General features: G+C 38.6%; 1 protein-coding gene across 2 annotated transcripts in view; it reads right to left on the bottom strand.

The window, feature by feature from the left end:
- Window positions 1-6,170: 6,170 nt before the first annotated feature.
- The window catches only part of LOC149323272 (metalloprotease TIKI1-like), an 82,818-nt gene continuing 74,196 nt past the window's right edge, over window positions 6,171-14,792 (bottom strand). The window contains exons 6-7 of one of the 2 annotated variants that reach the window (XM_089510563.1): window positions 10,998-11,273; window positions 6,171-7,188 (exon numbers count right to left, since the gene is read on the bottom strand). In XM_089510563.1, coding sequence (XP_089366689.1) covers window positions 6,999-7,188; window positions 10,998-11,273 — 466 coding nt within the window. In that variant the 3' untranslated portion in view covers window positions 6,171-6,998. The remainder of the gene's footprint in view (window positions 7,189-10,997; window positions 11,274-14,792) is intronic. The other variant, XM_089510573.1, reaches the window with a different exon arrangement.

Below are 14,792 nucleotides of genomic sequence, written 5' to 3' on the forward strand. Positions count from 1 at the left end.
CAAGTTTTAACTGCTTTGCTTATGCCTACATGCTTTTGTCCAGGTTTTTTACTACAGGTTGAGTCTGCTTTATCCAAAATGCTTCGGACTAGAAGTGTTTTGGATTTTTTCCAGAACCTGAAACATTTGTATATACCTTGGAGATGGGACCCAAGTCCAAACATACAATTGGTTTATGTTCTGTATAGCATTTTATAAACATAGCATGAAGGTAATTTTATACATAATATTTTTGGGCATAAAACAAAATTTGTGTACACTGAACTGTCAGAAAGCAAAGGTGTCACTGTTCTAAGGCACCCATGTGGACAGTTTTGGAATTTGGAGTATATTGGATTTCCAAATTTCAGAGATGGGAAACTCAACCTGTGCATACTTTTCTAGCAAAGGACATTTCAGCTCTAATCACTTGAGCGACATCTAGTGTCAAGTCTGTGATATATTGTTCAAAATGCCGGCCTGTTTTCATTTGACACAGCTCCATAGCATTCAGTAGACTCTCCACGTGGATATGAGTGACATGGTTATTTCTTAATTGCAAGGTCAATGTAAACACAGTTATTTTTCATGTGATTATGCAGCTTTTCTTAGAAAGGTGACTGTAAAGGGTATGGAGAAGAAATTGTCATGTGAATTTGGTCACATCAACACACTTCTTAAACTAGTTGTATCAAAAACTTAGTACTCCACCCAACAAACACAGTGACAGAGAAACAGACAGAGAGCACAGTATTATATAACAATTAATTCCAAAATTTAGGTACAATGTAACTACATTATTCATACATTTATAGAGCAATCCTGCCCACTGACTTCAAACACAGGCATACCACCTTTAACAAAGCCACTGACAGCAAAGCTGTATTTTATTAAGTATTTTATGGCAACACAGCTCTCCTTTCTTCCTAATCCTCTTTCTAGCTAGAAGAGGGGTTTTTTTTAAGCAGTATTGGCACTGAAACAAATGGTGATGGAGGGCTGCAAAAGCAGACTTTTGGTGCTGGGTTGCAGCACTAGGTATGCAGGAAACAATACAATAAAGCTTAATCTGGGAAATAACAAGATTATATTCTAGTTGATTCTGATGGAGCTGTGTGTGGCTGCCTACAGCAGGCAAGGCAAACAGCACTTGCCTCCAGAATCCCTTACTGAGCATTCCTAAAAAGCAAAACAGAGAAAAAGAGAGCAAATAAACCTGACCTACAAGCTACCTCCAGTGTGTTAAAAAAAGGCTGGATCTATAAATTCAGCCACTAATATGGAAATCATAAGAAATGTGGAGATGGGAGAAAGAAAAAAGTCATCCCTTGACACATTTTGGAAGAAGCTTCCAAGTGGTCTCTAGAAGATTCAAAATGTTTTTGATTACTTATGCAAGACTTCTTGTATAATTTCACATGTGCATATTGATAACTTTTGAAGTTTAAAAAATTGCTTAACCTATCATTTTTCTTTCCATGTTATTTCTGCCTCTGATTCCAAATTGCCATTAAAATAATAATGCCTAGGAACATATCTCCTTTGTAAGCTAAGATATTTCTTTGTTTTGATGTTGGCGCCTCCAATAAATTCTAAAACTGATGGTTTTAGTAATCTGGATGAGAAGATGCAGGGAATTTTTTTTCTTTTCTTTTTTTTTAACCTCATCTGGCATCAATCGAGGGGAATGATTTACGGTACATGAGCTCCAAGACCAGTATTCATTCACCCTCCAGCGTAAAGTTGTGTGACTGGTTAGTATGGCTCCACAGCTCTCCCACCCTGTTCAGTTACCACCAACCTTCTCTTTATCAGATCGCCAACCTAGGAAAGGTAAGGAGCACAGTGTTTTCAGGGGTGAGGGGGATAAGGAATCCAATTTGTCTTCTAACCTAGGGCCACAAGATTGTTCAGTAACGTTTTAAAACCCATTCGCCTGCTGCTGACCTTATTTTTTTAAAGCCCATACGTACTCTTTAATTCTCCCTCTCTCTCCCACTATGTTTCTCCAAGTGGGTTGTTATTATTATTATTAACCTTTATTTATAATTTAAATTGGTTAATTTAATTAGCCAATCCTCTGGAGTCTTAAACTAGTTAATCCATAGGTTTCCATGCAGATAATTTCTACAAACACCAGGATCAGGAAATATTGCTAATTCAAAATGACTGCTGCCATTGATTCTGTATGTGTGAATGATACTGATTAGAATTCCCATTTACACAGTAAGTACACAATAAATACATGAAGAAGAGACTACTCTTTTTAACCACCCTGATTTTCATTCTCTGTAAATAGTTTTTACAGAGCCGGGGACAATTGGCTCACTAAAGGAAATGTAGTCAATTGACTAGGTTAATTGATTAAATTTGCACAAGTGTCCATCCATGAGAATAAAATAATTCCACTTTACAAGAAAATTTCAGTGTAAAGAAAAAAAGCTTTTTAGATAAAGCACATTCACCAAACTAGCTATCTTTTAGGGTTCTCTTTAGAGGTGAGTGGGTATCCCATTTCTATGAATTCATTTTTATTTATTTTATTTCTATCCAACTTTTCTCCTGGCACAGAGAAGAAGCCTTTCTTGCAGTACACAGAGAAAGTCATTTTACTTAACTTGGTTTTCTCCCAGCATGGAGGAAATTTATCCCACTTTTTTCCTAGCAGAGAGAGAAATATATTTTATTTATATTCTGCTTTTCTCCCAGAGTAGTGCTTGCTTTTTCATAACAATTTAGATAAATGCTGCATTCCTAATTAAATCTCATACAGCTGGGAGGAATGGAAAACATCCATTTGTAAGATTTTGAGAGGATACATGACAGGATTTTGATGCCCTTGAGTTTATCAGTAGTCAGTAGAGGGAGACTGTGAGAGAAGAGTGCTGTTCATTTTTTAAATATGGCACCATTTGTGTATTTGGTATAAGATGTCCTGATTGTAAAGGAGACTACAGCCTAGGCAAAGGATGACTGGGGCATGGATTTGAGTTTTTGCTAGTGGGACAGAGAGGAAAAGCCATATTGGGTCATGCTGTGAAGAGAGAAGGAATAGACTAATATAGAAGATCAAAAAGAGAAGTACGAATTAAAGATAAAGATGACCTATGTACCTGTTCAATAGGATGGATGGAAACATTTCTGGTGGATGAGAAAAGCATATGAAGCAAGAAGGACTTAGGAAGAGAGATCACAACTTCAGCACTCAGCACCCTTCACTCGTGTGCTGGAAGCAAGTCATCTGGCACATTGTTTAAAAATAAATTATCTTCTGAAAATCCAGTGCTGTCACTGCTTTCCATCCTGGTTCATCCCTTTAAGAGCAGTCTTTCATTACTCCCCATTTCTTCAAATCCCTACTCAGAATCACATTTTAATGTTTTACACCTTTCTTCCAAAATGGCATCCAAGGAAACATGCAACATTTAAAAACAAAGCAATTAAAAAGCTTTATGTACAAAAGTTAAAACACAGATAAACTAGACTTATTTTACACTAAAACAAGGTTCCTCAACCAGGGTTCCCTGCAACCCATGGGTTCCATAAGAGATCACTAGTGGTTCTATAAAAAATCACAACTTAAAAAAAAACCACAAACCTTTTTGAGCTACGGATATAACTGTTGTTATGCAGGGGTTCTCTGAAACCTATAATTTTAATGCAAGAGTTCCCTGAGATCTGAAAATGATTCCAAGGGTTCCTCCAGGTTAAAAAGTTTGAGAAAGGATGGAGTAACACCATGGTTACTATAAGTAATCAAGGTCAGCACCCCTTATTCATGCATATTTGTGATCTTAAGTTGTGCGAAATAACCCCAAACCACCTGTTACTATTCTAAGTCAGCCCTCCAAACCTAGTTCATCTCCCAAACAGATTATCACACTAGGGCCAATTCCACAACAATTGTGTTATTGGAAGGTAACAGAAGCATAGCACTATAGTGATCTATAGTTCTGCAGAGTTGCGCAATTGCACTATAACAACGAAATAAAAGTGAAAGAAAAACACAGTCACATTCCACATACAAAAGCTAATAGTATGTGATAGCTGTATTGTTAGTATATCATGATTCGGCGTTTCATACACGTGTCATTATCAGGCTATTGCGCATGTCCCAAAAATATGGTTCCGTAACAAACAGAACAAATTTTATATTTTTAACAACATGATATTTATACAGTTCAAATAAAATAGTGCACTATACCTCAGAATAAGACAGAAATCTACTCCCAAAACAATCCTAGGTATGACAGCGAATTGTCTGTACCTAACTGCAGTCTGGGAAAAGCTTCCCAATACTGCTCCACAATAGCACAAATGCATCATTATTAGCTTCTGTGCCTTTCCAATAGTGTGCATGAAGTGCTACTGGCAAACCATTCATGGTGTTTCCCCATTAATAAGAAGTTACGGGACGATTCCAGGTTATTCACAGGACATGTAATGGATGAGCACAGTGTCATGTAAAAATCTTCACGTGGACGCACTATAATGACGGGAGCATTCAGTTTTTCTCATGTTTCAAAACTTTGTGTAATAATCTCCATAGACAATGACCAGAAATCATGGAATTTATAGTCCAAAACATCTCAAGGGCATTACGTTGGAGAAAAGCTGCTCTAATTTTAAATACAGCACAATGGTTAATAAAGTCAGCCCTCCATATCTATGGATTTTTTTAATCCATGGATTCAAGCATCCATGGTTTGAAAATATTTAGAAATTATATAAATTCCAAATAGCAAACTTTGCTTTTGCCATTCTATATAAGGAATGCCATTTTACTACACCATTGTATTTAATGGGACTTGAGCATTCATGGATTTTTTAAAAACTTGCAATTGATGGCAGCCAAGCTAAGAACCAGTCTCAGGGCAGTAATGGAGAATGTGGCTGTACCAGGGACACATTCTTTCAGCTTCTTCTGAGATTTGACACAACAGACTTCGGCTCTGGGGGTTAAGAGGAAGAGGAATCCCTGGGTTTCTCTATCACCCCACTACCGAAGTTGGAGCCTTCTGCTTTGGGAATTATGAGGAAGAATCCAGAGATTCCTCCTACACCTCATTCCTGAAGTTGGAGGCTGCTGTCTCCCATTCTTGCAACAGTCTAGAGCTAAGAAGAGGCAGATTCCCTGGGTTCTCCCTCTACCCCACTCCCCAAGTTGGAGGCTGCTGTCTCCCACTGACACCTCAGCCTCCTGCTTTGGGAGACTTTGGCCCGTTCTGCACGGGCCAAAAGTATGTGTGCAGCACGTACTAGGGTCAGAAAGTGGCATCACCATCTTGACGTAGCGGACACTTAGCGTCCGCATGTTGTGGCATGATAATGACGCCGCAAGTGTGCCATTGGTGCCTTGCAGCGTTATTACCGCGCCACAAAAAGAAGCCACTTTTTGTGGCTTCTTTTTGCTGCGCGGAGGAGTCGCGTGGTTTGGCCGCTGAGGCTCCTCCACACAGCAAATGAGGGCAGCATAGGCAAACAGTTCATGGGCCACTGTATAAGGAAAATAAAGGCCATCCAAACCCCATGATCTCTTTCCTGGTTGTGAGCTGCCAATCTAAATTACATCAGTGTTTTGATTTGTTTCTTAAAGACTGTTTTTATTTGTTGTGCATTGCCTCAAGGTGAGAGAAAATGAACAAATAAATGGACAAAATATATATGGGAAGTTGTGATTTATTTATTTTTGAATCTCTGAATCTCATTTGCCTTTTTGTTACCCATTCACCCAACTTTGAAAGATCTTTTTGGAATTTTTTAGAAGCAACTTTGGCTTTCATATCATTAAAAAAATTGCCTTTCCCTTTCTCAAAGCTGGATTTAAACACACTGAGCATCTGGAATGTTTATGAATGGGCTTTTTTTAATCACAGAAGTTCACCACCATCACCACAACCACAGCACAATCTGGATTAACAGATAGCACATTTTGGATCCTTGAAATAACTTATGTATTATATGGCAATCCCGGTCTCAAGTGTATGAAGGCAACAGAAGATTAGGAGAGTTGAATATATTTTACCACCTTGATCACTGCAGCAGCATCACTGTTAGGCAACAATGAACATGGAATAAAGCCCAGTGTACCCATCACATATCTAGTATAGGGAATAGGTGCAACATGGCTGCTTCCCATGCCACTTTGGCAACACTTGAAAAAAGAAAAACAGTGAGAGATGACTGACCGACCCTGTGTGGCTGGCATACTAACATGAGCTCAGGAAGTAACCATGTTGGTCTAACCCTGAAATCCAGCAGTGAGATGAACAAATTTCCAGACAAGGTTGTAGCAACCCTATGCAAGGGACAAGAGGGATAATGCATTTATTTATTACAAACAGACACTAAAATGTTATTTCAAAAAGGCACCAAAATATACCTTAAATTGTACCAAAGAGAGGAACCACCTTTAGAGCTATCAAACACACCATCATTTAATAGACAAAGCTGTTCCAGGAATGAGATATTGTCACAAGGAACTGGGGGAAAGCAAGAGGGAATGGGCAGCATTTGGAAATTACACAAGAACAAGCACCAAGGTGTTGTGTGCATCTGCCAAGGGCTGACAGCATCACATTCTAGCTGGTATAATTGTGACTGAAATATTATTTCCACTGAGGTTGTTATTGCTTTCGGGTGCTTAAAATTTGCTTTACCACCCAGCCAAGAGACACACAATGTAGAAAATGACACACACACATCCAAACCAATTTCATTTAAGTCAGTTTCATACAGCTAAATAACAGCTACATTACATATACATCTCCCAAAATCATTATGGGATAACATGAAATATTTCTTCTGCAAGAGAAGGATAAAAAAAATGGCTTTCGTTAAAAAATACCTTTTCCTGTATTGGGCAAAGTCAAGCCAGTTAATCATGTAAATGGTCCAGATTCAGGAAAAGGATGAGGCCTAAAAACACACCCACATAGATGATCTCCCATTCAGAGAAGTCATTCTTCATTTGCCCACCAAAATCCCCCAAAACAGAGTATGCAGTTCTTTGTGAGGATTCACATCTGCATCAGCACCATTATGGTAGGCAGCACCAAAGTCAATGTCAATGTGTAAAAAAAGAGAAACAGCCCACTGGAGGAGCTCAGATCCGCCTCGATGTGACTGGATCGTCCATGTCCCCGCGGCTGGGGTTCTACAGTGATGTATCCATTGATTATGCGGATCCGCGGAGGTGGATCAGTCATACTGCAAGGTAAGAAAGACAGAACAAACCGTTCTGATCAGATATTGTTCAGCAAAAAAGCAGCAGGACAGATAGAATAGTAGAATCATATGGGTGGATGCTGTACTTTCCTTATAGCTGTACTTTTAACTGCTCATAATTCAAGGGCATACAAATATTAATTTTTGCTTAACTGTGTTCTGATACAACTTCTGTACTCTTCAGTGTTGATCTTGTTGTGAGTCGCATTTAGTCCCAGTTTGGGGAGAAAAGTGGGATGTGTGTGTGTGTGTGTGTCATGTGGAATGAGACAAAAAATACATAGTCTTATGAAGTGAGGAGTAGGTTTTATAACACATTACTGAAAGGGAGAAAACAACATGGACTAATTGTACTTCAACCCCAAAGCTGAGTATTTATATAGATCTTAACATTGATTGAACAATCCTTAAAATTAGGGCTTGCCACCTATTCCATAGTTAGTAGTGATCCTTTTAAAACAATTATTCCCTCAAGCAATTAACAGACGGTAGACATACCTTTGTGCATTACATCCATGTTATTATATCTGAAGGGCACGTACTAAGAATACGTGTGTTGTGGCAGACATAGGCTACTGCCACACTGCAGAAATAAATCAGTTTTGATACCACTTTAACTTCCATGGCTCAGTGCTATGGAATTTGTAGTGTGGTAGGGCACCAGAGCTCTCTTACTATCTCACAAAACTACAAAGCTCAGATTCCATAGCATTGAGCCATGGAAATTAAATTGGTGTCACACTGCTTTATTTTTGCAGTGTGGCCGCAGCCAAAGATCAGTATAGACTTGTCTAGGAGGAGACTTGCCAGTGGTTCAGAGCAGAGACAACATATGAACCAGGCATTTCTCAGGCCTGCTTCTCACTGTGGGCAATACCACAGCTAACTTGCAAGTATAGGTTCCCATGATGAAATGCTTCTCTTATAAAATGCAGTAAAATACAATTTTTCCAGTCTGAGCATAGCTAGCTAAAAACTATCTATACATAGAGAATTTATACATTATTTCTTTTATTTCAATATTTATAACTTGTATTTCTATAATAAAATCAAACTTGAGGTGAAATACATATAAAACTAAAAACCGCAATAACAAAAAAGGTTCATAAAAACAGTATAGTTTTGGAAAGAGTATTCAAAAATATGCAAGAAATGATAGGAAAATGTGTTTCTGGATTATCAAGAAACCCTCACAAAAAAGAAAGCCAGACTAACAAGAATCTTTGCAGTTCAGTGCTGAAAATGTTGTTCTCTGTGAACAAAATAGAGCTATTCTGTGCAAAAACCACAAAGGATTGTTGTGTACAAAACAGAATTTTCTGAGCAGGGAACAGCATGTGATGCCCAGAAAATCATTTTCTACACATAAATATTATTTTCAACCAAAAATGCTGTTTTCTGTGAAAAAATACCATCAGCAAATTTTTGCATAAAATAAACCCTAAATTGCAAATGGTCTTTGAAAACAGTGCAGTGTCTTCCCAGAGTTGCTAAAATTGCTTGTAGCTTCCTTTAAGAAAATTAGGAAATAATGACATCTTATGAGCAACTGCAGATTTTAAAAACATGCAAAGGGGGGGGGGGGTCATTCTCCCTGATTTTCCTCATTTCTTTTTTTCCATTGAGCCTTTTCTAGAAGTAGATCTTTACTCAAGCAGCATAGCTATATCTGCCAGTGCAATCTTAAAACTTGAAGCCTTCCATCCCATCATCTTCACCCACCCCCTTGTGGCATACTTCAAGACTTTGTCTTACAAGTAAATGAATGCATTGAAGATGAGATGTAAGGAAGAGGGAGACTGAAGAAAAATCAAATCAGATGAAGCCTACAAAATTGGTTCCAGATCCCCTCAAAATGCTCAGATGTAAAGAAAAAATCCAGGAGAACAACTACTCACACACAGAAGTGTGTGTTGTGTATATATCTTATGAAGGTTCAAGCAAAAAAGCTGAGTGTCTTAATCTTTGCCTATTATTCCCACTTTGAATAACTAGGTCAAAATGTTATTTTAAGTTGCAGATATTAAATCCCAACTGACAAAATAAAAAACATATTAGTTTCAATTAAGCACTATCAGGCTACTACAGCTGACCGAGTGTATTAAGACCAGGAAGAGACAGGGAACACTTTGGGATTCTGAAAGCAATTAGTATCCCTTTTAAACACTTACTTCTCCATGGCTACAAGCCCCCATAGGACATTCACATGTTCAACAAAAAGAGCCAGCTGCAATTCTACAGAACAACAGCCCTGACAGCAGATGTGTCAATACATTGAGCCCAGACCAAAGTACTGCAATAAAACCCACTGCGTCAAGAAATCAGAACCAGGCTCTCCTGAAGTTACGAAAGGTCCTGTCTCAAACCTAGGTCCAAAACACACTGCAGAAATAATCCAGTTTGAGACCACTTTAACTGCCCTGGCTCAATGCTAGGGAATTCTGCGTGAGACATTTAGCCTTCTCAGAGAACTCTGGTACCACAATAAACTACAATTCCCAGGATTTCCTAGCACTGAGCCAGGGCAGTTAAAGTGGTCTCAAACCTCAATATGTTTTGGGCCCTAATGAGCTCCCTGGTTTGTTCATAAGCTGTCAAGTTTTTGCACATATCTTTAGAAATGTGTGTGAATGATTTCACTTTAGTTGGAGTGTCAACCAGAAATCATCATATACCGTATATACTTGACTATAAGACGACCTCATGTATAAGTCAAGGGCAGGTTTTGGGGCCAAAATTATGGATTTTGATATGACCCTTAGATAAGTCGAGGGTAAAAGTTAGGGGCATGCAACAAAGGATCTAACTGATGAAGCAAAAGAAAACAATGCCAGAGAACCTACAAAATGATGGCAGGCATATGGTTTTGGCTCACACTAAATGCTGGATGGAACAGAGAGCAGGACAGATTGCACTCATGCCTTTCACCAGGGGATGGTTCACTTTTTAATAAGAGTTAAATTATGGTATTTACATTGACCTGTGGATAAGTCGACCCGAGTTTTTGGGGTCAATTTTTTGTCTAACATTTCTAGACTTATACATGAGTATATACAGTATATATATTTACATTTTCAGCAACATGCCGTAACACCAAAAAGAAGCAACACTACAGCTGCTCCTGCTACTAAAAATAATACTGGAACTTAAGGTCATCATACTTTCACTTATCCATCACAAATGACAATCAGAAATCCTACAAAAAGCCATTCTTCAGATGATGCTTTGCCAGAATTTGTTGTACTGTACTCAGAATAGTGTACAGGTTGAGTCTCCCTTATCTGAAATGCTTGAGACCAGAAGTGTTTTGGATTTCAGAGGGAGTTTTGGGTGTGTGTGAGAGGTGTTGGATTTTGGAATATCTGCATATGGGACCCATGTCTAAACAGGAAATTCATTTATGTTTCATATACACATTATACACATATACATTATACACATGAAGATGCTTTTATATATAATATTTGTAATAATTTTGTCCTTGAAACAAAAGTTTGTGCACACTGAATGATCAGAAAGCAAAGGTGTCACTATTTCAGCCATTCATGTGGACGATTTTGGAATACTTCCGATTTTAGAATTCAGGATAAGGGAGACTCAACCTTTACTTGCTTACTAACACAATCCCTTGTTCACCAGACTCTTACAGTCTTCTCCCTGTTTAGGTAGTTACAATTTTTCTGAATTTCTTATTTATCTACTTCCCCAATTCCACCAGTTACAATGGGCATAAGGGAAATCTAGCCTCTCACTGCACAAAACACCACTGGCCACTTTCATAAGCTCATTACCTTTCCTCAATGCGTACCCAGAGGTCATTGAACTGGCGCAAACGTTGTTTCTTCTGCTGCTTCTTCCTCTTCTTTTTATATTTCTTGTCCACTTTCTCCAGCAGGTCAATGCTTTCTGGCAGCAGCAAATGAGGCAGGAGCTCGTCCTCCTCCTCTTCTTCCTCCTCCTCTTTCAGTGGATATTGCTGGGGAGGATGGAGATCTTGGGAGATGACATAAGAGGGGTATTCTGAGGAAGACGACGAGAGGCCAGACACTGCCTTTTGATTCTTCCCACTGCAAAAAATAAAATTAAGTTTAAAAAACTGAGGGAGGATTGGAGGGATGGAGGACTTACTTGCCTTCCAAGATTCAGCTGTATTCCAAGCTTATAAATCTGATAAATTGTTGGCATGGAGGATCAGTTGCTATGCAGATTTTTTTATTTTGTTTATTTATGAGGATGTATTATCCTATTATTTCTTAGATTGTACGCCATAGGCAGGTTCACTGTTTTATATTTATTGTTTTTATGTACAGGACTGTGCAAATCTACAGTGCTATATAAATAATAATAATAATAACAACAACAACAACAACAATAATTTTGCATTTCCTGTTGTCCTTTTGTGCAAAAACCAAGTCTCATTTGTGAACTGATTCTTAGAAATAAGGGTCTAGACTGTGAAAAATCATTTTAAAGTACAGTTGGCCCTTGGAACTCATGTGGGATCCATTCCAGAGCCCCCCGCAAGTTCCAAAACTCTTGCATATTCAAGCCCCCATAGGCTTGAATGGGGCGTATGCCCCATTGACATTAATGGCAGTTGCCCCTCAATGGATTTTCAAGTCTGCGGATCTCAAGTCGGCAGACATGGAGGGGCAACTGTACACTAAAACTTGTAATTCCACAAGGGGAAAACTATTGAAATTATTTACTCTTCCATGGAAGTATGACATAAGCAAAAATTTACATTGCATTGGCCACTCCCAAATCTGCAGGACAGATTTTGAGTCTTCCTTGCTAAAGCAATCAGGCAGAAGGGAAAGGAAAACCAGTATCTAAATCATATTTCACATATTTTCTTTCTTTTCAGAAGGAGTACCATTCTTTCAATGTTGCAACCTGGCACCTCTGGATGCAAGCCACTGATTTTTTGCCACAGTAATACCTAGTATGCAAAATTTGCAGAGCCTTATTGTTTATTTCCAAACTCAAAAGTGCACTCACAAGTTTTTAAACTACACTGCATGTACATGAACACACCTTTGTTATTCTCCCACAGGAAATACACTAGATAGATAGATAGATAGATAGATAGATAGATAGATAGATAGATAGAGATTTTTCTTGGCTGAGTTTAGAGAAATACTCCTAGATTTGCAATGTGACCAGACCTGCAATATGATCAGCCAATTTATAAATATTGGCCTTAGGACAACTGATTATACAGTGGTCCCTCAACCTTTGCTGGGATTAGGGGTGAAGGACTCCAGTGAATGTGGAAAAACTGCAAATAGCAAAACACTATTCTTTTTACCTAAGGAATCTACAAGTCCTCCAGTGCAACTCTATGGCCAGAGGCTGATCCAGAATCATGCTGGACAACCTACAAATGTATAGAGAAATGTTTTCTCTAAAAACTTGTATGTTCTCCAGCACAACTCTATGGTCAACTTCAGGAAGAATTATGCTGGAGGACACAGAGATTCTTAGAGAGAACATCTTAATCAAAACCACAAATAACCAAGTCTGCTAAAGTCAAAACCGCAAATGTGGAGGTACAACTGTAATTAGTATTTGTTCTTGAGTAGGGGGAAGTGTTATTTTATATGTTATATCATTGGTATTATTTTTAAGACTGTACACATTTTGTCAGTATCATGGAACAAGAACATCCAAGAAGCACATCCACTGAGGGCTTCCCTCGGTGTGAATGTCTGCATCATTCACAATTATAATCTTGCGTTGCTGGAGTCAGCCTAAAGGGGGCAGGGCTCCCATAATTGGATCATTCCATCACTCCCAATAAGCAAGCATGGAGTATGAATGATCATCTCTGTGTTGCTGGATTGTACCTCCCACCAACCCTAGTCAGAACTTCCAATGATCCAGTCCAACATCTGGAGGGCCACAAGATGCACATCCCCACAATACAGAATCACAACTGAATTGTCTCTTCTCTGAAAATAAATTGTTTAAGCTTGAAGACAAAAGTGTGCCTCTGTTGTTGTTTTTTTAGAAACAAGTGAGTTGTAGGTGAGAACTACTGGTCTAATGATGCAGAGCCAGATTCTCATTTTATCCACAGGAATTCATCAGAAAGAAGGGACGACCCACATGGTATACAAAGTTTTAAAGAGATGTTCAAGTAGTGGTTAATTGCCATTATGTGATTTGAAGAGTGCAGCTTATACAAGATCAGGATTTAAATACTGCGGGGAAGGGATCATATACAGATCTCTTCTAAAATATATGCCAGAAGCAACACACAGTAACAGACAATATTATACAAACAGAGACTATTATTTTCTTCTTGCCCTAATGCTGAGCTGAGTTTAGAGAGGAGGGGAAAATGTAAAAAAGTGAGAACATCCATGCCCTTAATTCTCATCCAAATGTACTCGGTGAACCTGAACAAGGGAGTGGGAATGTGAAGCAAATTTCAAACAGACTGATCAAAGACAGAAGAGTAGATGATGGAATGAAAGACCCTTCTAGGAGGTCACAGGTGAACTCAAGAGTGACCCTGAATTTGTTTCTCCAAAAAAGAGAATGAGCCAGGGAGTAGCCCTAGGCAAGCCCAGTTATGTGTAAGTACCTAAATCAGACAATTCCCTGATTACTTAGATGGGGATTCTCCTCTAGGCTCTGACAAGTGAGTCAGTGGTTCATGAATCATTCTTGCAGGTTATTTAGGATCCTAGAAAGAGACTGAAGAAAGGGAGGAGGAAGAGGTAGGCCAAGGCTGCTTCAATGATTAAATACTGTCCAGAAGAACATTTGTCTTCTGTGCAAACATGGACAAATAATGCCCCAACTCTCCCCCTTTAAGCAGAACCCCTTTCCACTTTGGGAAGGTGCAGATATAATGAAGATTCTGAGAGTTTGATTATGGCCAACTATTATTAAAAACTAATGAATCAAATGGTGATCGGTTAAACATTTTTAACATTTAAACCCTGCAATATAGGTTTCACCAGCAACGTTTCAATCTATTGTGAGTTTAAGTCATTGTATAAAGATACAGAATACAATTTCACAGTTGATGACCAATTCAGTCCTCTACACTGAGGATTTTCAGTTTCTATAACTGGGGCAGAAATCATCACTATAAGAGTCTCAATTTTTAAACAACCTGACCTTCTCTCCAAAATTCTAGTTCCTACTTTCCAGGTTCATGGCATCCACTACCAGAGAGGCTTCAATACTATAAACACTTTCCCCTAAGTAACAAATTCTCATGAGAGCTGGAACTAATTCACATTTTCACTTGATGAATGCAACACCAGGTTATGGCTTCCATATGCAAAGTGACCATCAAAAATACAGCAAGAGGGAAAACTTTTATACAGTCACCAAATGTATAGCAATCAAGTGATTTCCCCCAAACCTTTAAGGGAATTGGGGGGAAATGGGGGGAGGACCAGCTGTGCTAATTTGGAAAAGAAAAAAAGAAAAAAAATCTATTTATTGACTCTTTCAGAAAGAGAATTTATAATGTGCTTTCTTCCAACATGAAACTAAAGGCAGTGTGAAGGTGATCACAGCTTACACTCTCACATCAAGCCCTGGGATGGTTAACTCCATAGAGC

The sequence above is a fragment of the Sceloporus occidentalis genome, unplaced genomic scaffold (genome assembly GCF_023333645.1).
Source record: "Sceloporus occidentalis isolate IW3139 unplaced genomic scaffold, rSceOcc1.0.p SCAF_1, whole genome shotgun sequence".
Classification (NCBI taxonomy): domain Eukaryota; kingdom Metazoa; phylum Chordata; class Lepidosauria; order Squamata; family Phrynosomatidae; genus Sceloporus; species Sceloporus occidentalis.